General features: G+C 43.3%; 2 protein-coding genes across 6 annotated transcripts in view; one reads left to right on the top strand and one right to left on the bottom strand.

Annotated features, from left to right (window-relative positions):
- The window catches only part of Rad51b (RAD51 paralog B), a 502,623-nt gene extending 496,397 nt beyond the window's left edge, over nucleotides 1-6,226 (bottom strand). For 2 of the 3 annotated variants that reach the window (XM_028789609.1, XM_028789617.1), the window contains exons 1-4: nucleotides 6,131-6,177; nucleotides 4,100-4,205; nucleotides 2,317-2,430; nucleotides 376-492 (exon numbers count right to left, since the gene is read on the bottom strand). In XM_028789609.1, coding sequence (XP_028645442.1) covers nucleotides 376-492; nucleotides 2,317-2,430; nucleotides 4,100-4,183 — 315 coding nt within the window. In that variant the 5' untranslated portion in view covers nucleotides 4,184-4,205; nucleotides 6,131-6,177. The other variant, XM_028789606.1, reaches the window with a different exon arrangement.
- A 1,026-nt stretch (nucleotides 6,227-7,252) lies between these two features.
- Nucleotides 7,253-26,032, top strand: part of Zfyve26 (zinc finger FYVE-type containing 26) — a 62,075-nt gene continuing 43,295 nt past the window's right edge. The window contains exons 1-14 of one of the 3 annotated variants that reach the window (XM_028788820.1): nucleotides 7,253-7,316; nucleotides 7,764-8,047; nucleotides 9,654-9,732; nucleotides 13,256-13,345; nucleotides 15,004-15,526; nucleotides 16,722-16,843; nucleotides 17,409-17,573; nucleotides 17,713-17,801; nucleotides 18,867-19,030; nucleotides 20,105-20,305; nucleotides 22,057-22,665; nucleotides 22,912-22,998; nucleotides 23,953-24,021; nucleotides 24,611-24,762. In XM_028788820.1, the coding sequence (XP_028644653.1) occupies nucleotides 7,854-8,047; nucleotides 9,654-9,732; nucleotides 13,256-13,345; nucleotides 15,004-15,526; nucleotides 16,722-16,843; nucleotides 17,409-17,573; nucleotides 17,713-17,801; nucleotides 18,867-19,030; nucleotides 20,105-20,305; nucleotides 22,057-22,665; nucleotides 22,912-22,998; nucleotides 23,953-24,021; nucleotides 24,611-24,762 (2,544 nt within the window). In that variant the 5' untranslated portion in view covers nucleotides 7,253-7,316; nucleotides 7,764-7,853. Of the gene's footprint in view, nucleotides 7,317-7,763; nucleotides 8,048-9,653; nucleotides 9,733-13,255; nucleotides 13,346-15,003; nucleotides 15,527-16,721; nucleotides 16,844-17,408; nucleotides 17,574-17,712; nucleotides 17,802-18,866; nucleotides 19,031-20,104; nucleotides 20,306-22,056; nucleotides 22,666-22,911; nucleotides 22,999-23,952; nucleotides 24,022-24,610; nucleotides 24,763-26,032 lie in introns of those variants that run through there. The other 2 variants (XM_028788836.1, XM_028788829.1) reach the window with 2 other exon arrangements.

Raw genomic sequence — 26,032 nt, 5'->3', positions numbered from 1 at the left:
ACTGTGATGGGTGCTGGAGATCTAGACTCAGTTCCTCATGACTGTGACGGGTGCTGGAGATCTAGACTCAGCTCCTCATGACTATAAGGCAAGCAGAGGACTCTGCCCACTCAGCCACCTCCCCAGACCCAATACTCATCATTCTCTAAAGCAATTCAAAGAAACAAAAGCCCAGACATATCTAGTCAGCCAGCAAAGACTTATTTAATACCTCCATTTATAAAGCAACTACAGTGATCCTGGCAAGACTACACCAGCAAAGTACCTGGACTTAATTCACAGTAGTTTTCATGAGGTAATTTATGCTTTTTTTTTTTTAATTAAACATTCCTCCTGGCTCTGATACTTATAGAAGAAGGTATGGGTTTCCTTTACCTCTGTGAGAGATCCACAAGGCACACCACCATGCAGCGCTTCATCCAAGGGACAAAGAGTAGTAGATAGGAAGGCTGGTGAGAGATGTGCAGACCTTCGTGTCTTCAACTCATAAGCCTGTAGGAGAAAAGCATCATGTCTCTTTCAGTTGCTAATTAATCAAAACCACAAACCAAATCTGTAACCACAAGCCACCCTTCTTTCCTCTGTTATTCATTTGAACAGTGAGTATTTACCCAGTGCCATTAACTATGGGATTAGAACACCAGACGCTACAGCTTTAACAAGAGGCGGAGATGTACAGACTACACCTGGTCCAGACCTGGTTGTCTAGAGGGCTTCACTGAAGAGCCAGATGTCTATGCAAAACTCCGAATATGCTGTTAGATAAGCAAAAGAAAGGTAGGAATTCCTGCCAAAGAGGCGAGGATATGCACAGAAAGAGAGAGAAGCGAGAAAGCAGTGGAAGCTAAGGAAAACTGCAAACAATGAATAAGTAAACGCAGTTTTCTAGGGATGGCTGAAAGGCAGAAGATGACAGCAGTGTGGCAGTGATGGGGCTGGAAAAGCAAGCAGGGGCCTCACACCATAAGCTCCAGGACAGAGGTCACATGATCATGGGATCATTCCAAACTCAGGGTGATTTGTGAAGCACAGTTTGAAAGAGGCTAGAGAGAGGTGAGAAATGGCCCTAAAAAATATCCACACCAAATCCCTGGAGCCCATCTGTTAACACAATTATATTTGAAGAAGAGGTCTGCAGGTGCAGACGTAAAGACCTTTGGGATGAGGACATAATCGTGGATCATTTGTGTGGACCACAAATGCTAACACAAGTATACATCGAAGACAGAGGCAGAGGCAGCTTCACGGGAGGAAAATGTGACAGAAGATGGGGCAGAGGAGGGGGAATGGCCACAAGCCAGAGAATGTCGACCTTCTTCAGCAACTGGAAGAAGCTAGGAAGGGACGCTGCCCTAGATACACTGCAGAGGGTGTAGCTGTGTCTGAGCCACACTGTGAGGCAACAACTTTCTCTTCTTCAAATCCACTCATTTGTGGTAAATACAACAAATTATCACAATATTGTTTTATGTGTATGGGTGTTGTGCCTGCATGTATGTCTGTGTACCACATGCATGCCTGCTGACTGTAGAGGCCAAAAGAAGGCATTAGATCCCCTGGGACTGTAGTTATGGTGTGAGCCACTATTTGGGTGCTAGGAATTAAACTGTGTCCTCTGGAAGAGGAGCCAGTGCCCTTAACTGCTGAGTCATTCTCCCAACACCACACATTATTATTTTGAGAAGATGCTAAGGTTGGCTTAGAGTAGCAGTTCTCAACCTGTGTTGAGAACAACCCCCAAAAGACCATCAGAAAACACAGATATTTACATTATGATTCATAACAGTAGTAAAATTACAGTTATAATGTAGCAATGAAACTAATTTTGTGACTGGGTTCAAAACAACATGAGGAACTGTATTCAAGGGTCGCAAGGTATTCAAGCGTTAGAAAGGTTGAGAACCACTGGTTAGGATAGCTTGATGCTGGAAAGGCAGGCAGGTGTCAAGCTCTTCCAACCATTCCAAAGGATAATCATGGTCGTGTGGGGAGTGTACCAGAAGTGGAGATGAAAACAGAGTGCTCACAGGTGCTGCTTCCAGCCTCTCTCACTGGCTGCCTCTTTGCAACGCTCTTCTTCACTGTGTTCCACTGGCACAGCCTGAGCTGTTCGATGAGCAAGCACCCTTCTCAGAGTCTCTGCACTTGCCGTTCTGATGGCAGACACTTCCCTGCCCCGCCTCTATCTATCCCCCATGTGTTTGCCTGCCTCCCCTATCCTTCACATTTTAAAGCATTACAAAAGCATTACTCTCACGAGGGAACTATCCTGTCCCCCAAAGTAAATAATACCCCTTATTGTTAAGTTACACGAACCGTTTGCATCTGTGGAGCACAAGCCTTGCTTACGGTATGCAGAAGCTCATGGACACCTCTATAACTCAGGCCAGTCACTTTCATAAGTTCTAGCGGGGAGAGACTTAAAAAGTCCTAAAAAGAAAAAAAAAAAGCAAAGAGAAATAGTTTAACATGCATGTGTAACCAAGATGTAAGAATTAAAAAGAAATTTTCATCATGGGCATTTTTAACTTAAAAGGAAAGCAAATATAAAACAGAAAACTTTCAGCTGTCACTGTTCATCTCTAGGCAGAAGTTAAATTTATTGCAGATATATGTATGCCTCTTTTACATCCTACCAGCGAGCTTCTTCATGCTTACTTGCTCCTTAACTCAGAGACGTGAGGCACAATCTGACTTTTATTCTATTACTCACTCTCCAGGTGGCATGTATCAGTGTCCCTGGAGATGACCCAAGCAACATCACGAACAGCACCCCAGTCCAAGGTTTTGCACTTGAGTTTAGGTCCAAATGTAGGCCCAGAAAGAATAAGATCAAAAAGTATCTGAGGCTAGGAGGTGGTGGTGCACACCATTACTCCCAGCACTCGGAAGACAGATGCAGCTGGATCTGAGTTCAAGCCCAGCCTGGTCTACAGAGGTGTTTCCAGGACAGTCAGGGCTACAAAGAAAAATCCTGTCTCCAGAAAAACCCAAAAAAATAAAAAGTATTTGTTTTCTAGGCTAAAAGTTAACTCAAAGAAAAGTATCTGACAACTGAAAGAGTACTTCATACTCTTAAAACCATTTAAAATATAAACATGATTATTAAATGTATTAACAAAAGAAACAAAAATATCCTTACAAAATCAATTCCCAAAAAAAGTATATGTTGTGAAAAATATGTTTACTAAAGACAGAAATTCTAAAATACAGCTTTAGTCCTATTTTCCCTCTTAAGAGGGAATTTCGTCATTACTGTACTTAAAGATGTAACATGTGGGGAAAAAAGAAAGAAAAAAAGAAAAAGGAAACGGAAAGAAGCAACTTCTGTTGTATACATTTATAAAGCCAAACCTAAAATATATACCACCGGGCTGGCAGGTATGACTCAGTTGCAGAGCACCTAGGCCTGGGGTTCGATCCTCAGAATTAGTAAATCATAATAATAACAGTGATTATTAATCTCATATATCCACACTGTAATTTCAGTTAAGTCATATTTCTCAAGTAACAATGAAAATAATTTTTAAGTGAATTAAACTTCTCAGGAACCCCCTCCCCCAAAAGATGGAAGAGGTATTCTTCCTTATGTCATGACCATTCTCGCCCTAAAATACAAAAATTAGACTTCGGTAAATAAAATTCCAGCTGAAATGCAACCTAAACCACTTATGGAAAGCACCATTGTTTAACTTACTTTTGTACATCTAAGCTTTTATTTTCTGTCTGTGGAGGTGAGAAGTCAATATTGGGTAGCTCCTTCAAATGATCTCTGCGGTCTGACCTCTGAGACAAACTTGGAGGTCACGATTTAGCTAGATTGGCTACCTAGCAAGTCCACTTGTCTCTATTTCCCTGGAGCTGGGAGTTCAGGGGTACACTGCCAGGCCTGGCCTTTTATGGCAGTGCTGGCACCAAGCTCAAGTCTTCATGTTAACATAGCAAGGACTTTACTGATGCCATCGTGTCCCCAGCTCCGCCCCCCCACCCCAATCCCACCCTACAGTACTAAATCTTTATAACCCAAATATAACAGTTATTAAATTATCCTTAAAATTAGTTTGTACACAAAATTTAAGTAAAAGTACACGAATGTTACCTGACAGTTAATAATCTGATATCTGCTTAAACGGTCACACAGCTCTGGAGACAAGCCCACTCGTCTTAGTTTCTTGCTGCTCATATTTCCAGGTCTCCCAAAGAATCTTGAAAAACATAAGAAAACAATAAACATGATAGTGGACAGACTATACAAAACACCCTATAAAATAAAGTACTTCAAACTTCTCTAGGTGCCAAACAAAACATGGAAAAATGCTAATAAAAAAGTAGGAAAGACATTTATCAACCATGTACACAAAGAAGGCAACCTCAAAAAACACATGCAGTCCTTTGATATCACATGACTTATGCTACTACCAACACAAGAGCCCAAGTCCCTTTAACACCTAAATCACCTGAATTACACTAAATACCCCTCCTCTCTCTCTTCATCCCCCATCTTCTACTCTCCTCTCTCCTCACAAAACCAAAATGCATTCCCTTTATGTCTTTCAAGTGAAATTTTGAAAGGATGATTTGTTTCCTTAAGAGAAAATTTACCAAAATTTATACACTATTCTATTGCCTACAACGTCTCAGAAAAGGTAGTTCTAGGCAATAACATCATTTAATGAATAAGTTCAGGCCCTCAAACAACAAAAACAAAAACCACCTACTACCCCAAAGTACAAAGACCTTAGCAATAACCACTCTGATTTAACAGTATCATTCTCACCACTTGCCCTCGCATCTGCTTATGGCTTCAAATTATTTCCCTGCTCCCATATATAATATAAGCTCTGCAAATATTCTCCATTTGTTTCTTTCATCAATATAAGCACGTGCAATGCTGAGCTTATGTCCTCCCTTTTGCATACTTACAACTGAAGAATGAAGAGACAGATATTCCACTAACTACATCTATGCCACAAGTATCGTTGCTATGTGCACGTGCTGCTGCAGCAGATAGGGAGAAGTCTCTATTGGCCTGAATTGGCCTGAAAAAAAATTAGGTTACATGTGACAATCCTACTAGAAGTATTTCCCTTAAATGTCAGTTTCATTGCTTAAAATGCTTCATGGGACCATCATACGACAACTTCCAAACTTTTATGATCACATTTTTTTTTTTACAACTTGAAAAGGTGTGATCCCTTACTTAGCTCTCACTCAAATATAAGACTGCAAAGGCACGATCAGATTTGTCATCCTGGCAAAGTTGTTCTCATGTGTAAAATAAGGGTGATTCTACTTTCTACTCCAGAGTTGATGCATAATGCTCAACGTAGGCGATCATTATAGACATGTGATTCTTCTAACGTGACCATCCACATCGGTAGGTTAGGTTACTCAAACACACCTATTTCCCCAAACTCTTCTCCAATCAATCACTTCCTCTCCAGTGCTATTTCCACACTTTGCACTTATTTCTTCCTTAATCAGGTCTGTGTGTTATTATAACGTATGCCTTTCTTCCTGATGTGTGCGAGTACGTGGGTCTTGGAGACAGAGGAGACAGCATCTCAGAATGAGCTTCTGTTAGGCGCCCAATAAAAATAGCGAAGCAACCAGAATCAGCTGTTTTGTAGGGGCTGAGGGGTTAATTTACTTATCGGGACCTTATTATGCGCCAGACACTAGTTTTAAATGCTCCGAATGTTTTTAGTAAACACACGAACTACCCAAGAGATAGAGCGAGCCAGCATTCGAATCCAGAGATCTGACTCCAGATTCCGCGCTCTTAACACAAGTTTGATAGTCCCTAAACTTGCCCGGATCCCTAATTTGCCCAGAAGCGGGGAGAGAGGTATCAAGGGTTAGAAAACCTGACGCAGAACGTCCTAATAAAACGGCACCTTCCAAGCATCCCTAGAGGAAGTCGGAAGCCCTAGGACCCGGTCCGGGTTCCAGGGAGGAGTCCCCGTTACAAGCAGGACTCCCCCTGGAACCCGGAGGAGTCCCCGTTACAAGCCCAATACGCAGGACTCTCCGCGACCCCGATATCAACATCCACCGGCTCCGAGAGGGAGCACGAGATAATGAGCATACCCTCTTCCCCACAACTGCCCCCCTCAGAAAACTCCAGTACCCGGTCAGCAGCTTGGAACTTTCAAAGTTTCCCCCACCATCACACAATTACCCGCGAAAAGTGAGAGCGGCAACATCTGGGACGCTGGTTGGTTGGTACTCTGGCGACTTATCCAATCATAAGCAGGAACAAGCTCAGGTTAGCCCCGCTGTATTTTGGGAATTGTAGTTCAGTCTCGAAGCTAAGCCTATTAAATTTCTCTTTTGTAGTATTTGTCTAAATCGAGGGGCGGAACCTTTCGAGACAAATGTGAAGCAAGGAAAACCTTGATTGGAAGTTCTCTTCCTCAGTGAATCCCATTTTAAAGTTGCTTCCTGGGCTAGAGAAGGTTCTTGGGGCGGGGGGGGGGGAGGGGGCGGGGGGCAGAGGGGTTAGAGAAAGGGTGGGCAATCTGCCCTATTCCCGTTTTGGGAGGGAAGCTTTGTGTTTCCTTTGCACTTTTCAACACACTTAGATGGTAAAAAATGTCCGGGAAATACTAACTAAAGCATATCAAACAAAAATATACATTGAAAAATAAACACTGAGTTTAATTGACAAAATAAAGAAAGTCTAGTAGGCTTAGTATTAAAGTAGTTGCGTTAAAAAAAACTAATAAACTTAAGAACGGACTTGATTACATGATTTGTGAAAAGCCTTTGCTCAATCTTATTTTCGTTTGCATTTCCTCAGTCTTCTGATGGATATATAATTATATAATATATATGATATATTCATGACATTAGAATAATGATGCAGGAAGATCCAGAACTCCTGTGGCTAACTCATCATCTGTCACTGGTTGGCACTGAGAAAATGTTGAAAATGTTCCAAAAAAAAAAAAGAAAAAGAAAGACAGTGGCGGGCGGGTAGGGGGCGTGGAACACAGATATCCTTGGGCCCAACACACCCGAAATGAATCACTGAAGGTGTTGCGAGGAGGAGCAATCATAATTAGGGAGGATCCTCAGCCCTGTAGCTAACAGATATAACTCTTCCTTCGCTTCAGCGTAGCAATCAGGTGGTATCACGTGACTCAAACAAACATGGCACTTGATTTGCATCTTGCTTCTTCTGAGCCAATAAGAGTTGCGCTCTCTTTCGTCATCGCCGCTCCTTCCACCACTCTTCGCAATGGGACCTGTCACCTGACTGGGATCAAACATGGCTGCTCTGGACGCGAAAATGCATTCGACTCCCGGAGCAGGTGAGTGTAAGGCGCAGGGAAGACTGCGAGGGTGCTGTCCACGACCCCGCTAGGGGGAGCAGCCCTGTCCCCCAGCCTCCCGGCTCTACAGTTCAGTCCCAGATTGATCTTTAGCCCTCTGCCTTAACGGAAGACTCTAACCTAGGGAGTTTTCATCCTTACCAAGTCATCCACCCACCTAGAGATTTGTAGTCTGACAAAATGTTCAGGAGGGAATGCGGAAGTAGATTTATGTGTCTGCCCCCCAGGCTAACACAAATATTAAGATTATTATATGTGAGGTCTGCGTTAGGAGATGGGATCCACCCCTTAGAGAAAGAGACGGTTCTCAAAAAGAGATAGTAACAGGTCAAATTAAACTCAAAACAAGCATTAGAAAAGTAAATTCTGCCGTTTTCTTTCGGGCCAGTAGCTGGTGGTTTAATCTAAAGTTTCGTTTCTTCTCAGCTCGTGTGGTGTTTCCGCGGATGAGAAAATTGAGAATGTATTTCGCGTAACGCCTCTATTTTCTATCTACCTGCACTCTGTGCTGGGAAAATGAGTTACCCATTTGGAAAAGAGGAAACCACTACAGAGGAGCAGCTTTTTGGTTTTTTCTGTGAGTGCCTGCGCAGGGGAGACTGGGAGTTGGCACAAGCATGTGTACCTCAGCTACACAGGGGACAAGGAGAGATCCCCCAAAAGGTGGAGGACATACTCCAGGCGCTGGTGCAGTGTCCTATTCTACTACGGTAAGTGATCCCCCACTCCTACCAGGATCTCAGAGAGGAAGATGGTGGTTCAGTATTTGTACTCAGGTCTTTATGCCCCCAATCGGCTACTTTCTTAAAAAGTTAGCACAAGTGGAGCACATTTCAATATTCTGATGTTTTATCTGTGTAATGTAGTTTACATTTAATGTACTCCAATGGCCTTGAATTACTCTCTACAGCTGAGTTTAAGCCTGGCTACCAAAAGGATCCTGAATTTCATTTCTTGTTTGTTATCCATAGAAGATGGTGTAACTGCATTCTTTCTCCAGAAGGCAAAGCCTACTCACTCCTCTTGCTTGTAAGATTGAAGATGCTGTTGCTCTAACAAAGAATGGAAAGTTCTTTAACTTAAAACGTTTTATTTTGAAATAATCATAGACCCACAGAAACTTGAAATATAATAGAGTCCAGCGTGACTGTTTTTCCAGCTTCTCCACTTGTAACATCTCATCCAGCCGTACTAAAACAGCAAAACCAGGAAACTGACCCTAGTACATTACTATCAACTACAGTAAAAAAAAAAAAATCTTACTTGATTGTCACCATTTTTAAATCTGTATTTGCTTTTTACTTGTTATTCTATGAGTTTTATCCATACAGAGGTTGCTATGAGCCCACTGTAATAAAGATACACACCACATGAATCCTCTCACTCCTTGCTACTGTACTGTATGTTTACACTATGACCCCTTCTTGCCTCATGAGAACCACAGTTGTCCATCCTAGATCTTAAAATTAAGTTCTTAGCTGTGCTATTAACTCATCCCATAGAAGCCAAATAATACCATGTTCTTTCTCTCACTTTAACTGCTCTGTTATAATCCGTAAAAGGAGTGAATTAGCACATAAAGACCAGAGGAACAAATGGCTCTTGTTATTTTTCCCCCCTTAAATACGAGTTCTAGGATATTACTGCCCAAACTACTGACTTAAAGTAAGGCTTTTGAATTCCTATAACTGTGTAGTTATAAGTGAATTTCTATGAACTCCCTTTATTCTCTTATATTTTATTCATTTTCTGTGTTCAAAATTACACTTAGGAGCTGAGTATGGTAATTTAACCCATGCATCCCAACTGAGGCAGGAGTAATGCCATGAGTTCAGGGCCAGCCTGGACTACAGTATAAAATGAAACTATCTCAAAACAATGAAGGATTCTGTGTGTCTCTGTGTGTGTTTCAGATAGCATTTATTACTGTGATTTTCTCTGTAGGAGTATATTTAAAAATAAGACTAAGTCAGGTATGAGGACGTTATGTCTGCAGCTGCAGACACTCTGGAGGCTGAAGCAGAGGAAGGATGATCACCTGAGCCTGGGAATTCCAGACAGCCAGCATAACAACACTGCAGCTGGGAAGCTAAGATAGAGTTAGATAAGGTACAGGCATTAATGCAAGCTGGAAGTTCTGTGGCTCTGTTTTGTTGAACTGTTATTTACAATTAAGAATTTCTCACTAGGACTTACCTGTTCAGATCTAAAGTGGGCTGACTGAAAACCAAACTATAAATCTTGATAATCACAAAGGAGAAAGGGTGGACTGAAACTCCTATTTTACTAAATCTTTCTTTCTTTCTTTTTTTTAAGATGTGGGCCAGATATCAACCCTCAAAAACTAGCCTGGCTCTGGCTTCTTGTATTAGAAAAATGGTTGGCCCCAGAAAAGGTACGTGGGTTTACATTTAAATTTTTCCCTGAGGCCAGGACTGAGAAGAACTTAGAAGGAGCTCAGACATCTTCCTTCTGTTACTTCCTTTATTTTGTGGTTGGTTATTTCTCGGTGTTGACTGTGGAAGTAGTTTGCTTATTAATTTGCCCTGGTGCCTTGGCATATAATATCGTTAGGAGTGATGCTATTTTGTTAAATTTCTCTAGGAGTCCTGCTCTTGAAGTGAACTTTGTGGAGCTCAGTGGCTGTGCCAGGATGGGTGGGGCATGGTGGTACAAGCCTACAAGCTCAGCTGCTCGGGAAGCCGACAAAAAAAAAAAAAAAATCACTTGGCCTGGGCAGCATAACAAGACTGTGTCTCAAAGAAAAAATGTGTGTGTGTGTGTGTGTGTGTACATGTGTGTATAAACAAGGAACATTTAACTCCAGAGAAACGACTCTGGGAAAGCCAGAGATGGAACCAAAATCAGATTCCCCTCTACCCCTGTCCACTTTCTCTATTTCATAATTATTTTAGTCCATATGGACTTCAAAGTAAGAAATTTAATTTTTGCTGGGTAGTAGTAGTGCACACCATTAATCCCAGCACCTAGGAAGCAGAGACAGGAGGATCTCTATATTTTCAAGGCCAACCTAATATACAAAGAAAGTTCCAGGATAGCCAAGGCTACACAGAGAAAATGTCCCCCTGCCAAATAAACAAAAACAAAAAAAAAAAACAAAAAACAATCAATTTTTAAGTATTTATCATTTTGCCTAATTTTTCTTGTATTTATTGCTTTCACATCAGAATTTAATTTTGTGTTTATGTTTTGCAACATTTGTCCCTCCCACGACTGTCCAAAAATACCAGAAATTCCTATTCTAAATGTAACTTTTGTGCTGTGATGATGTTTTTATTGTTGTTGCTTTTGAGATGGGGTTTCTCTGTGTAGCCCTGGCCATCCTGAAACTTACTCTGTAGACCAGAATGGCCTCGAACACAGAGAGATCCACCTACCTCTGCCTCCTGAGCACTGGGATCAAAAGTGTGCACCACCACCGCCCAGCAGAAATGTGTCTTTTAGACAAGAGTTTTAGGAGGTTGTCTAGCAAAGAGAAATTACAGAAAGACTATCAGAAATAACAAGAGAAGCAGAATTGTAAAATAATGAAACCTAGGAGAAGTAAGAGTCAGAACTGAAAGGGAAAAATGAAGTAAAGTAGGAAGTAAGATTCCATAGCATCTTCAAAGGGAGGGGGAGAGCGAGGCTTTGTTACTGAGTAAGGATCTTCCCATCACAAACCTGAAGTCCACTGACCTGACCTTTCCCCTTTGGGGAAGAGGTCTGCTTCCTCACTTGTAGCCTCACTGCTTGCTTATTCTCAGGAAGGTTGCTCAACATGATCAGGTGCTGGATTTCATGTGCTGGGCTCCTTAGCCTAGCCTGGGAATGATTCTTGTTTTGGCCAATATCAGACAGATTATCTTGTTCTTAAAGCTCCAGGGATCTGCTTCTTTAAAAAGTTACAGGAGTAGTTTTGTCGTTTGGAGAATTATAAGCTTTTATAAGGACCAAGTCTCCAGTGCTTTTGGGATGCCACAGAACCTGTTGTGGCTTCATGCTCTAGAAACGCGAAGTTTTCCAGGCTCCCGACACCTGCCAAGAGCTGCCTCTTAGTTGTTACTTGAAACAATGATGCTCTTTTTCTTCCTTTATTTACTTTTATCTCCTGTCTCTTTTATCTTGCTGTGGCTCAGGCCTACACGTGTTAAGCATGTGTATAAAGGTTTAGCTACAGCGATGTTTGCTGATAAGCTGATTCTAAAAGCAGAAAACCGGAAGTAACCATCACGTCCGTAGTTCACCACATTGGTTATTAAACAGAAGCATAGCTATATGTAATACACTATGCCACTGTTCAAAATTGTATGGCGGATGGATTTTCAGTGTCATCAGTAATACTTCTCCTTTGTTGGGGATTTTTTTATTTGTTACAGTTAAAATTTCTTGTAATTTTTTTCTACATCAAACATGTATTGCTTTTTTAAAATTTTCATGTTAGAATGATTAGAAATTACACCTTAACCAGTTCACTTCCAGTAAAGATTATTCTTTAAAACACATAGCTGCATGCCATGGGTTTCTTTGATTTGGAAATGAAATATGGTACCCTGTGCTAGGCATGCTTGCTAAACAAACATTAGATATCCGCCCCCTTTAGTTTTTGTCAACAACTGGAATACAAAGGATAGAGAATACCAAAAGCATAGTTGGATCAAGAGAGAATTATGAGGGAATGCCCACCAAGGCTTTCCTGTAACTGTTTTGGACATAGCAATAAAAATTCCTGATGGAAAACTTGAGTGATTTTTCAAAAAGAAGGAGTGAAGTATGGTGTCATATTCATGCTAGCAGGAGGGAAACAGAGGCAAGAGGACCCAGAGTATAAGGCTAGCCTGGGCTACATAGCAAGATTGTGTCTCAAAAAGGAAAAGGCACATGAAATGGACAAACATTGGAGCTTGAAGCTAATCATTTTAGACTTTAACTGGTGTGTGTGTGTGTGTACATATTCATATGGAATATGTGCATGGAAGGGCTTATGTGCGTATGAGGAGGCTGAAATCAATGTCAGGTCAGGTCAGTTGGGGGTCTTCCTCTGTACATCTTGACACTCATCAACTCGGCTATACTGACATGCCAGAAAACTCCCAGGATCCTCCTGTGCTGGGATTATATGCATTCAACCCTAGATATTTATTCTTCTTGTTTGTTTTCTTGTTGTGTTTGTTTTTAGGTATATGAGTGTTTTCCTTGCATATATGTCTATGCACCTCAGCAACTGAGCTATTTCTCCACTGCAGGTTTTGGGGTTTTTTTTTGTTTTTGTATGTTTGATCGGTTTGGTTTGGTTTGGTCTCAGAACATAGCTCTGCCTGGTCTAGAACTCACCATGTAGACCACACTGGCCTTGAACTCACAGATGTCTGCCTGCCTCTGCCTCCCAAGTGCTGGGACTAAAGGCACCATCACCCAGCCTTTGTTTTTGCAATGTGGGTGCTAGGGATCTGAACTCACATCCTCAAGCTTGTGGGTCTAGTGCTTTTCCAACTGAGCCACCTCTCCAAGCACCTGCATATTAATTTAAAGAGAGTTCAAGTTTAGCCAACTTTATTTCCAAAGGAGAGCATCTCCCATATCCAGGAAAGCTGGAGAGATGACTCAGACATTAAGGTACTGGCTGTTCTTCTAATGGACCCAGATCCAATTCCCAGCACCCACATTGAAGTTCACAACCATCTGTAACCCTGGTCTCAGGGAGCTAACATCCTCTTCTGGCCTCTGCAGACACCAGACTTGCACATGGTGCACAGATATATATATAAATCAATCTTTTTTAAAAATGTGTCTGGGGGATTAATGGTTAAAAGGACTTTATCTTAGAGAAACAGCAGAAATAAGAGTAACTAAAGAGAAATTGTATTTATTAAACAAAACATATGCCTCACCTCTGTAACTGCTTACTTTTCCTCTAGAAATTACTTTCTGCTGTTTTCCGGAGAAAACTTGAGTTTCTTTTTTTGTCAGAAGACCTCCAAGGGGACATTCCAGAGACCATTCTCAAGGTAAGAGGGCCACCTGCAGCCATTCAACAAATTCAACTTCAGGGCCATGGTTATACAGGTCTTTAAAATGTTAGTGGCCCTTTGTTTTCAGAGAAAGCAAAACAGGCCCCTCCAAGGACAGGGTAGACTATCAACTTACCTGAATTTGGAATTCTGAAAGCAGATTGCCCAGCAGTACAAATTGTAACAATTAATCAACTGTTCTTTGCATTTCCCCTAGAAAGAACTCATTGCTTGGGTTTAATTTAAGATATTTTAATTGTTGACCAGTAGATGGTAGAGAATTCAAGGAAGGAAAAGAACTAATATTTGATGGAATTGTCTTTCATTACAGATGCATTGATATTTTATAGCTAATCATTACAACAACCTTCTAGGGGCAGATTCTAACTAAGTGTTTTCTATGTCTGGATCAGCATGCTTGTATATGCCAATAATCAAGAATTTGAGGCCAGCTTGAGCTATGCAGCAAAAATCTATCTCTATTGCCACCCCTAGAAAAAAGTTAACAATCAATAGATGATATAGATATAGTTATCTGTATTTATATATATAAATAGAAACAAGCAATCAATAAATAGATGATATAGATACAGTTATATCTCTCTATATAGATAAATACAGATAATTATATATCAACTACTGATTCCTAACTTTTATATAGATATGGATAAATACATACATACATACATATATATGTGTGTGTGTATGTGTATATAATTACATATGTGTGTGTATGTATGTGTATCAGTTGCTACTTAAGTCCTTAAGACTCAGTACCTCATTTATTGATTTTAATTTGTATTAGCGTTGTGCAGGGGCTTGGACATTCTAGGCAGTCACTCTGTCCTTGAATCACATCCCAGCTGATTGTTTTCTTAAGACCCAGCTACCAGTTAAGGCATATTCATGGTAGGACTTGTGTGAGAACTGACTTGAATTAGTTAAGGGCTCATGGACTTGCAATTAACAAAAGCCATCCCTGCACAGCATCTATAGATGTGGAAAACACATCTCCCAAAGGCCCAGTCTCCAAATACTAACACATGAAATCAGAGATTATATTTCCAACGCATGAACTATTTTTGTTGTTATTTTGATTTCTTGGGACAACATCTTGTCATAGCCCAGGTGGCTAAAAACTCTAAATTGTCCTATCTCAACCTCTCAAGTGCTGGGATTGCAGGTATGTGCCATATACCTGACTACTGACACAGGAACTTGTAAGAGGTACTTTCAGACTATACTAGAAGGATCTAGTGGACTATGCCTTAAAATGTGGACAGAATTCAGATCAGTAGTTAAAAGCTGATATGTAGTGTTCTTTCAAAAAATAAGTCGAAGGGCTTTTAGGTGTGCTTAATGCCTTGCCGACCTGGTCCTTAATGAATAGTCCTTAATTTAGGTCACCAGTATACATTTTTGGGAGAGTAGGGTAAGACTTGGGTAACTGAGCTAATCACTTTTAACCTCAGTCTCATCAGTAAGATGGGAATAACTAGAGTATCTTCCTCTGAGATTTTCGTAGTGGTTGATTTGGTTCTTCTGTGAAGAGCCGTGAAGTGTGGCTAACTAAAGAAATGCCATAGAAGTGTTTACTGCTGCATACATAACCATCTGGGTGACCACCACAATCTCTGTCTTCATTCTCCACCTAGGAGCTGTTTGAAACCTTAGCACAAGGCCCAGTGGCCAGTATACCTGACAGAAGTCAGAGATGGGAAAGCACGACCCCTCAGCTAAGCGCTGAAGCTGTCTCCATGCTCTGGAATCTTCTGAAGCAAGCCCCTCGGCCAGCCCAGGCCCTGTTAGAGCTGCTGCTTGAGGAGTACCACAGCTCCAGCCTCTGTCCCAGTCCTCTGCAGAAATCACTGCTGGACCTCATCCGAAAGGCATTGAAGACCTTACGGGACCCTGCTTCTCAGCCCTCTGGGGTGGCTGATGCTGTCTGTGGAGCCCTTCAGGCTCTGTGCTGCACTGCAGAGCTACCAGAGAGTGAATGGCGTGTCCTGTGTGAGGAACTGTTGGAGACCTGCAGGACTGAGGGCAGTCCCCTGCAGGAGGAACAGCTGCTTGGTTGCCTGTTGCACAAGGCTGGACGGAGCCTACTGTCCCTCTATGGCCACACCTATGCAGAGAAGGTGGCAGAAAAGCCACCAAAGGCCACACTTTCAGGAAAAGGTGTGTTCTTTCACTGTTTGTCTTTCTACTTTGGTATTTTCAATATCCCTAGCCCTTCTGAAGTTCAGGACTAACTGTTGTACTTGTTTGTTGTCCAAGACAAGAGGGGCTAAGCAAAAATATGTAGCATGTTTCATAATTGTCTGTCTGTCTGTCTGTCTATTTGATAAAAATCAGAGCTTAAAAAAAAAATAACAGGATGCCAGGTGGTGGTAGAGTATGCCTTAATCCCAGCACTCAGAAAGCAGAGGCAGGCAGATCTCTGTGAGGTTGAGGCCAGCCTGGTCTACAGATCGAGTTCCAGGATAGCTTTGGTCTCAGAAAGACAACAACAACAACTATTTCTACTAATAATAATAATAATAACTCAGAAAGATGATTACTACTAATAATAATAACAATAACAACAATAATAATAAAATGACAAGAGCAGGAAAGAGCTTTGCAGAAGCTACTTATAGGAATGAAGTATCTGTCGGATAAAGTGTAAACAATCAGGTTTAGATTTTTACAAGAGTCTACTCTTGGGCCAGAAAGATCAGTGGGTAAAGGTGCTTGTCACACTAGCCCAGTAATCGGAGTTTGATCCCCATAACCCATGTAAAAGTGGAAGAAAAGAATAGATTCCACAACCTTGTCTGCTGACCTCCATAATATGTACACACTTGTCATCATCATGATTGTTTTTTAGGTTTGGGGTTTTTTTGTTGTGTTTTTATTTTTTGGTTTTAGTTTTTTGGATTTTTTTTTTTTTTTTTTTTTTTTTTTGGTTTTTCGAGACAGGGTTTCTCTGTGTAGCCCTGGCTGTCCTGGAACTCACTCTGTAGACCAGGCTGGCCTCGAACTCAGAAATCTGCCTGCCTCTGCCTCCCAAGTGCTGGGATTAAAGGTGTGCGCCACCACCGCCCGGCAATTTTTTGGTTTTTCAAGACAGGATTTTTCTGTGTAGACTTGGCTATCATGGAACTCACTCTGTAGACCAGGCTGGCCTCAAACTCACAGAGATCACCCGCCTCTGACTTCTTCATGCTAGGATTAATGGCACACACTACCACAGCCTGGCTAATAAATTTTAAGCAAGTCAATCCAAGCGCCTAGCCTCGAATCACTTGGTTTTCAGTGTCGACTGTAGCATAAGCAAAGGACTCTTGCCACTGCCTAGTAACCTTTCTGTTGTGATGTTCTGTCTTCCCAGATCTTCCTGATCCTGAGCGGGCAATGCTGGCCCTGTTCTCCACTCCTGACCCAGCCCATGCGTGGAAAATGGCCTTTTTCTATTGCCTGAGTAACAACAAGCACTTCCTGGAGCAGATCCTTGTGAGTCAAGCTTAATGCTGTCCATCATAGGAAAACCCAGAACTCTCTCCCACTCGTGTATCCAGCTCCTACAGTCTAGTTAGTGACAGATCCTCTGGTTGTCATCCTGCAGCCCCTAGGGAGAGAGGCCTCTGAGGATCAGTTCCGTTCCTGATCAATGCTATAGTCGCTTTCATTCTGTTGGACCTTTGGTAGGAAGTAAGATGTGGGCTGTGTGTCATCCTCCACTGGAGGATGTAGAAAGCAAAGGCCATGGCAGCCATACTAGGTCTAGCTGGCGGGGAGATTTAACTATCTCCTAACTCTCGCCTTCCCAATTGCAACTGAACTTTATTCACTTCAACAGATATTTATGAATCCCAACTTGTAGGCCATGTGCTGTGTGAAGAGAAGGGGTTACAACAGATGTCTGTCTCTCATTTCAAAATGCTTAGAATGTTGTGCTTTGGGGACATTTATTTTTATGTAACCAACTATTTGTGTCATCATCAGAATCCTCTCCTAATGAAGCTAGAAGCCATTCTTTCCAGTCAGGTAGCCGCCTATGGCGCCCTTTGGTTTGCAGGTAACAGCGTTGACCCTGTTGAAAGAGGAAGATTTCCCAAGCCTTGGATACCTGCTTGATAGAGAATTCAGGCCTCTCAGTCACCTGCTCGTGCTCCTGGGATGGACGCACTGTCAGAGCCTTGAATCAGCTAAGAGATTACTCCAGACTCTCTACAGGACCCAGGTATCTCATTCAGCGCCTCAGGGTGCTCCAAAAGTGAATACCATGGTACTTTGGGCCTACTTAGAGTTCAGTCTCCTACTCAGCCACAGTGTCTGATGCCAGGTGCCTGAGTCAGCATGTTTCTTCTGCATTGACACAGGACCAAGGCCACGATGAGCTTCTCAGGGACGCCTGTGAAGGATTATGGGCTCACTTAGAAGTCTTGGAGTGGTGCGTACAGCAGAGCAGGTATGTTCCTGTCAAGTCATTCCTGTCCTACCCTACCTGGGGCACACTCAATTCTGTGCTCTATTTCTGAAAAAAAAAAAAAAATGATACTGTTAACCAGGCAGGAATAATTGTTCCATCTATTAAACCAGGGGTTAGGGAAAACATAAATAATGACCAACTTCCATTTGCAACCATTGTGTCCCAGCCAGAGGACAATTCAGCGTCTGAAAGAGCAACAGCTCACAATCCCTAGGCATGTACTATAGGCCGTGCATTGTTCTAAGCCCCTTAGAAGACCATCAGTCCTCACAACATTCAGTGAAATTGGATCCCGGCAAGAGTCTTTAAACGTGGGACACTAAAGGTCACATGTGGTGGCTCACTCTTTTAATCTCAGTTCCTGGGAGGCAGAGGCAGGCTTGTCTCTGTGAATTCACAGGCAGCCCATTCTACATAGCAGGTTCCAGGAAAGCCAAAGTTGTTACATAGTGAGACCATGCCTCAAAAACCACAACCACTACCCAAAACAGTGAGACACTGAAGCCCAGAACTGTTAAATAATCTGCACAGCTATACAGCAAGTAAATTATCATCCATATTCTTAGCCATACATTATTCTGGATATGTTATTCAACCTATGTTCATTGGATGTATATGAAGCCCTCTCTTTTCCTAGTCACTTAGCCCAGATCTGAGCTTCCATTTAATTGCTTGTTCAGTTCACCAGTGCTCAGAAAGTTAAGTAGTTGGAAGGGTGAGCAGGGAGGGGTTCTAACTCAAAGTAAAGCAAAAAAACTTATTTCAAAGCTGCAGAGCATATAGAACTTAGGAACTTCGATCATCGGGCCTTCTAAGACAGCACTGACCAAAAAGGCTCTTCCTAGATCCTTTCTAGACAAGTATCTAACTTGGTGGATATAATTCCTTCAAGGTGAATAAATGTCACCTTTGATCCTAGACCTAGTAAAAGAAGATAGTTTGAGAAAGTAGAACCTGAAGTATTATAGGCCAGAGAACTTTGTCCCTCTGCCTGGCAACAGTATAAACTGCCTCCCTCTCCATCCTTCTATCCTTCCTTTCCAGCAGCCTCATACCAAAGAGAGAGCTCTTGTGTCACTTACATGGTGGAGACAGCCACTCAGTGCTGTACTCTCTCCATCACCTTACAAACCTTCCAGCCCTAAAGGAGGAAGAAGTCCTTAAGCTGTTACAGAAGATGCCAACCAAGGACCTCCAGGGAGAGCATGGTGAGCTGGCCAGGATTCCCTCTGAAGAGTCTCTCACATGTCTCTTGCAATATGAGATCAATCTAGACATGGCTGCCAGGATACCTGATAGGCGGTTGGTCCAGCATGTATCCTCTGAAGTATTGCTGTTTCCCCAGTCTGATTAGAGGATGTAGCGGCATCCCTCCCCTCTGCCACTGAGGTGTAGGGAATCCCATGGACATGCTCCCATTGTCGCCCTCTGGAATCATGTCAGGGACTAACTCAAATGTCCATGAAGCCATGCTGTGTAATGTCTTCTGCATTCTCAGCTCTGTGGGAATTCTTGGTGAGTGTACTTGATGCTTCATAAACTTCTGCACAGCACATTTTGTGCCTCTGTCAGACTCTGTTGAGCAGAACAAGAAGCTTGGAGGAAAGACTTGCCACAAACAATAACAAAGCCGTATTTTTTTTTTTTTTCTTAAAAATCAAGATCCGATGAGTAGGCTCTTTCTCCTTCTTTCTAAAAGTACTGCCATGGTGGAATCACATTCTGCTCCACAGATCAGAGAACTGTCTTGATGACAATAGATATCTCCAGCAGGGAGATGTTGCTCTGATTTACTTTTAAAAAGAACTTGTCACAAACCAGTGTCACCACATTCCTTTTCCCCTAACCCCTACCCTTCCCACCTCCAGAAAGATGGGCAACTTGTTTAGAAATTCCTCCCTCACCCCCAACAAAAATAAAATAAAATTATAACTCACACCTACAAGTGCAAAAGGCTCCCAAGGGTGTATTTGAGATTTGGCCTCTGAACCCACTGTGATGTACTTGGGGCTTGGGGCTTAAGCTTGAGAAGGGACAGCAATAGGACCATGGCTGGGGTACAAACCATATGAGGTAGAAGACAGAGCCCAGGCAGTGGAGGCCATGTGTCATATTGAAGGAAGACTGCTAGGGAAAGGGAAGCAAAGAGGACAAAACTAGTATTGACTAGGGGAAAGGCCTGGAGGGTAAGAACCACAGGACAATCCTCTTTGCTTCAGCCATGCTTGCTGCTCATGCCTGAAAAGATTACCTCTGAACTTCTATCTGTTTTTATGCTTCAGATACCCATGATGCCTCAGTCCCTGAGCACCTGAGCCAGTGTCAGAGCCTGACCCTCTACCAGGGCTTCTGTGCCATGAAGTATGCGATCTATGCCCTCTGTGTGAACTCACACCAGCACTCTCTGTGCCAGGACTGCAGAGACAGTGCCTCCGAGGACCTGGCCTCGGTGGAGCCAGGCAGCGATTCGCTCCCCTCCCCAGGTACATAGCGTCCCTCTCCCTGGCATATGCAGACACCTTCCCCAGTGACTGCTCTGTGTGTTTAGCACTTCCTCCAGGATGGAGTACCCTTGATTGGAAAGTGCTCAGGAATAATTGTAGACATCAATTGTATACATGTATATCTCAACCTCTGCATCGAAAGGATCTGCCTACGTCTTGATGGATCTTACTCTGATCATCTAGCATAGTATTTGCCAAATGTTTTTCTTTTTGTAGCTAAACGCCATAGTGAAAATACCATTTCAGGGACTGGAGAGATGACTCTATGGCTGGGCAGTGGTGGCGCACACGTTTAATCCCAGCACTTGGGAGGCAGAAGCAGGAGAATTTCTGAGTTCGAGGCCAGCCTGGTCTACAGAGTGAGTTCAAGGACAGCCAGGCATGCACAGAGAAACCCTCTCTCAAAAAAATAAAAACAAAAACAAAACAAAACAAAAAACACTGGCTACTCTTGCAGAGGCCCTGAGTTCAGTTCCCAGCACACATGGCAGTGTATAATTGTAAGTGTACTCCCATGGGATCTGATGCCCTTTTCTGATGTACAGATGTGCATGCCGACAAAGCACCCACATACATAAAATACATAAATAGATCTTTAAACAATTGAAAGAGCGCCCTCTCTCTCTCTCCTCCCTCTCCCTCCCTCTCCTTCTCCCTCTCCCTCTCTCTCCTCCTTTTCTTCTGCTCACATACTCTTTCTCTCGTTCTCTTCCCCCTCCTCCCCTCCTCTCTCCCCATGGTGACTTCCCTGGCTTCCATCCTTGGGGCCAGTAAACTCATCTGTGAGCAGCTTCCCAGTAAACCTGTCTATGTATATTAAAAAAAAAATAGAATATTTCTTATCAACTCTGGTTTAAACTTAAGTGTGCAGCTTATATCTTTATATATGTATGCATTTGTATATGTAAACTATAAATTGAAGCTTAGTATTAAGAAACAGTACTCCAAGTAAAACATACTTAATGATTTTTTCTTTTCCCTTCTATTTTTCCTTCCTTCCTTCCTTCCTTCCTTCCTTCCTTCCTTCCTTCCTTCCTAAATCATACTGTGTAGTCAGTTCAAATGGAAATTGATGTAGCCTAGTCTGGCCTCAAACTCTGAAGCCTCCAAACACTGGGATTACAGGCACAAACTACCAAGCTTAGCTCTGCTTCCTCCTACTCCTACTCCTTCTCTTTTAACTTTTTTTTTTTAGACTTTTTTTTAAAATATATGTGTGTGTTTTGCCTGCATGTATCTCTTTTGCCTGGTGCCCACAGAGGCCAGAAAACAAACCAGACCTCCTTAGAACTGGAGATACAGAGGCTGTGAGCCATCATATGGGTATAGGGAGTCAAACCCAGGTCCTCTAGGAAAGCAGCCAGTACTCTGAACCACTGAACCATCTCTCCAGCCCCTCCTCCTTTAGGGCAGTTTCATTCTGTAGCTCAGGCTGGCCTTGAACTTGTGGCAACCCTCCTACCTCAGCCTCTAGAATGCTGGGATCAGAATGGCACCACCACATTCTGGTGGGATAAGAGACCTAGGCAGCCTAAGGCCCTCTTTAAGCATAGTGGGAGGTTAAAGTAAAATTGAGGGATAAGGGGTCCATGTTACCTTAATCCCCAGAACTGATATATGAAGCATTTGTCGTAGATAAGGAAGAATGTCATAGTTTAAGAGCAGAAGCGTGGCATTGTTTAGTGGGCTCTGCTGGCTCTCCACCTTGTCTCTTCCTCATCCATTCTTAGGTGCTTCACATCTCTTCCCAACATACCTGGCCAGGTGCCGACAGTATTTACATAGCATCCCCGACTCTCTGTGCCTGGAAATCCTGGAAAACATCTTCTCGTTGCTCCTCATTACCTCTGCCGACCTTCACCCAGAGCCTCACCTGCCTGAGGACTATGCCGAGGATGAGGACGTTGAGGGGAAAGGCCCGCTGGGTTTGAGGTCTCCATCAGAGAGCCCTCAGCGCATAGCCGCACCTGAGAGGAGGTCAGAGCGGGCTTCCGTGGGACCCAGGAACCTTGCTCATACAATGGCAGGCTGTCCAAAGGAAGAACCGAAAGACAGTTCACCAGGGCCTCACAAGCACAGCTTTTTGGATCTGAAGCACTTTACTAGTGGCCTGAGTGGATTCCTGGCTGATGAGTTTGCTATAGGCGCATTCCTCAGCCTTATTCAGGAGCAGCTCAGTGAAATCAGCAGCCACAGCACAACCGAGGAGACAAGGCTGCTGGAAGACCAGAGCTGCTCAGCAGCCAGAGACGGACTGCAGAGCCGCCTGCACAGGTTCTCAAAGGTTCTCTCCGAGGCACAGTGGCGGTACAAAGTGGTAACAAGCAACCAGGGCTCAGGTGAGAGAAGGGTGGTCAGAACTAGACAGTCTAGAAAGTAGGAAAGGAGAAAAGCCCCAGTAACGTGGGCAAGGGGCAGACGTGTGGGAACCACACCTAATCCAGAGCGTATGAGCATAGCAGCCAATCTCAGAGCTGAATCTCAGCCAGGGCAGTGCTGCCAATCTCAGAGCTGAATGAAGATTTGCCTGTTTGCACAAGTGATCAGATCAAAGCTGGTCACCATGCCTGTGTTTGCTGTTTTAGAAGAGCAACCTTCCAGAAGATACCGGCCCATTGCCACAAGGCATTCTAGTCTCCGCCGAGGTCGTCGGACCAGAAGGACCCGGGCAGGTGATCTAAAGAACTCTCTTCTCAAGCCTTGTTCCTGTTCACCTGACAGAGAGGCACACGGGTGCTTGTCATCTGTTCCTTTAGACTGAGCATATCGTCAAAACCACAAAAGCCTCCTCCCACTCCCACGGTCAGGACTTAACAGTTTCTTACACAGCCATGCAGAAATTTTCCATTCAACACAATATGCATATCCTTTCACATATTCACACATACACACATACACACACACACACACACACACACACACACACAGGCTGTAAGCACTCTGGATAGGGGGAAGGGGTTGCCATGAGAAAAACCTGGGAAACTGCATGGCAGTGGTGTCGCTCAGCTCTGATGTTTCTCAGTTGATTGGTTTGGGACACAGGCAGAATCTGCATCCCCCTGAGTCACCCAGCCCAGGAATATACACTCCATATCCTTTTCTCCACAGCTGTTTCCACAGGCTGCCTCAGCAGTGGGCCAAGGGGACACCATTGGTGGGTGACACAGCCTTCATAAGGCCACACCAAGGGTCAGACAGCCTCCATTGGCTCTGAAGCAATTTTTCCCTTGGGCTTTGAACCGAGCAGCCTTCCACAGGCCGTGACTCAACACTTCATTTCCTCCCTTTTCATATCTGAAAACACGTCCTCTATGTCAGAAAATGTCATGACTCCTTTGCACCCCACTGTTTCCTGGTCATGATAGCTGTGCCTTTATTTTACCAAACTACTGCTAGTACTTAGTCTTCAGATGTTGGTCACAAGCTCCCAGGACTCTAAGACACGACATGGTAAAAGCCATTGGTATAAACTGCTACCCAGAGACTTCTGGAGCCATATCATGCCCACCCTCTATCCTGTACTCATCCTTTAGGCTCAGTCTACCCAGATCTTGGCTTGTAGTCTGACTTTGCACTTTGTACACTAAAAGGAGTTGCTGACTAAAGTTTCTATCTATTACCTCTAGACGGCCGGGAAAGAGGCTCCAACCCATCCCTGGAAGGAACAAGTAGTGAGCTGAGCACAAGTACTTCAGGTGTGTGCATCCCGACCAGCTGCTACCTGTAGACAGCTTGCCCTCGTACACTCTTGCCATGCCCTGTGGTATGAACACTAGGACTGAAGCTCTGGACAAGGTGTATTCTCGCACATAGCAGCAGATAGCAGCTGGGAAAAGGGAAAGACTCTTTTTCTTAGTTAAGTGACCCAACAGTGGGACAAAGGTGATTATTCAAGGAAGGTAGTTGGTACTTATTTTCTAAGATGGTAGTAAGTTTGCCCTTCATATATGGAGTCATGACTGGCAGTTATTTAGGGACAGGAAGAAGAGAGGTGCTTCATTAAGAGGCTCTTTCTAACCTGGGCAGTGGTGGTGCATGCCTTTAATCCCAGCACTCGGGAAGCAGGGGCAATCGGATCTCTGTACGTTCAAGGACAGCCTGGACTACAGTGAGTTCCAGAACAGCCAGGGCTACACAGAGAAACACTGTCTTAGGTAACCACCACCACCAACAACAAAAAAGACTTATTTACAAATCTTCATGGAAAATATAGGAACATGGAGAGATGTGGGGAGACAACTCTAGTTTTTTCCTTAACGTCTCCAACGTTCTTACACCCAACAGAAGGGAGTCTGAGTGCTGTGTCTGGGCAGGTGGAGCTGGACAACCGGTTTCAGCCTCAACCTCAGAGTTCCATCATCCCCATGATGTTCTCCCCGCCGGAGTCTCTGCTGGCATCCTGTATCCTCAGAGGGAACTTTGCAGAAGCCCATCAGGTTAGCAAAGCCATAGCCATACTCTGTCATGGTAAAGCATGCTAACTAACGGGCTGTCTTATCCGGCCTCAGGGAAAGCTAAATGCGCGTGACATCAAAAGTACCTGGGAGTGCTTCCAGGAGATCCCACTGAGCAGAAGAATTAGAAAGGAATTTCTGTGTGTGCAGGCCCTGTACTCAGCGCTGCAGGCTTAGAGGCACTGAGTTATTTGTGTTCCTAATAGAAGTAGTATGTTAACAAAATAAAATAGCCGGGATCTCACTACCTCATCACAGTGAAACTTTTGTTTCTTTCTTCATTCTTATGTAAATGTATATGTATTTTTATATAGTTAAAAATCAGAGCTGGTCATGGTAATGCACACCTTTAATCTCCTTACAAGGATGGTAGAGGCAGGTGGATCTCTGAGTTTGAGGCCAGCCTAGTCTACAGAGCAAGTTCCAGGACAGGGCTACATAGAGAAACCCTGTCTTGAAAAAAAAAAAAAATCACAATGCAGATAATTTTTAGTAATAAACAGAATGACAGCTCGTTCACCATACAGCATAGAGGCAGCAAACTGGAGGGCCCTGGTGTGTAAGGAAAATAGCAGTCAAAAGACTCAAGCTCTCCAAGCCTTGATCCTCCGTGGACGATCATAGCTTAATATATAATTCCTGCTTTTACCACCTCATTGTAAGGCTAAGAAGATTATACAGAAGTCATGAGAAATGCAGGAACCTTGTTTTGTTTAAACTCAATAGCATTAAGTACCACTTGTGCTTCAAACTCTCCGTGCAGTTTTTGAAACTTAATGCCAGTCTCTGACCAAACATTTAGGTTGGAATTTTCTGTGGCGTGACTTCAGTTGTTAAGCAGATCTAGGGGAAACTCCATGCTAGGATGATCTCTCCTTAATTCCCACTGTACCTTTTAGAATTCCTATTTTAATAAATAGGAGACGAGCTAGGGGATCCCTACACATACACACACACATGCACACACACACACACACACACACACACCGTTTCTTTTTGTTTTTGTAATGCCATGGATTGAGCCAGAGGTCTCACACATGCTGGGCTTCACAATGAGTTACACTCCCAGGTCAGAAATGGATCCTGGATCTCACCGCTCTGCTGTTCTTGCCTCCCAGCCTTTCTTCAACACAAACAGCTGGACTAGGAGTTGCATGGTGCTTTCTCCTCTAAATACCTTACATTTGTCTTCTTTCCCTTAAGTTTGTGTGTGTGTGTGTGTGTGTGTGTGTGTGTGTGTGTGTGTGTGTGT

This window comes from Grammomys surdaster, unplaced genomic scaffold (genome assembly GCF_004785775.1).
Source record: "Grammomys surdaster isolate TR1022 unplaced genomic scaffold, NIH_TR_1.0 127, whole genome shotgun sequence".
In the NCBI taxonomy this organism is placed as follows: Eukaryota; Metazoa; Chordata; class Mammalia; order Rodentia; family Muridae; genus Grammomys; species Grammomys surdaster.
The sequence above is the reverse complement of the archived record's forward strand: the minus strand, read 5'-3'. Positions and strand labels throughout refer to the sequence as shown.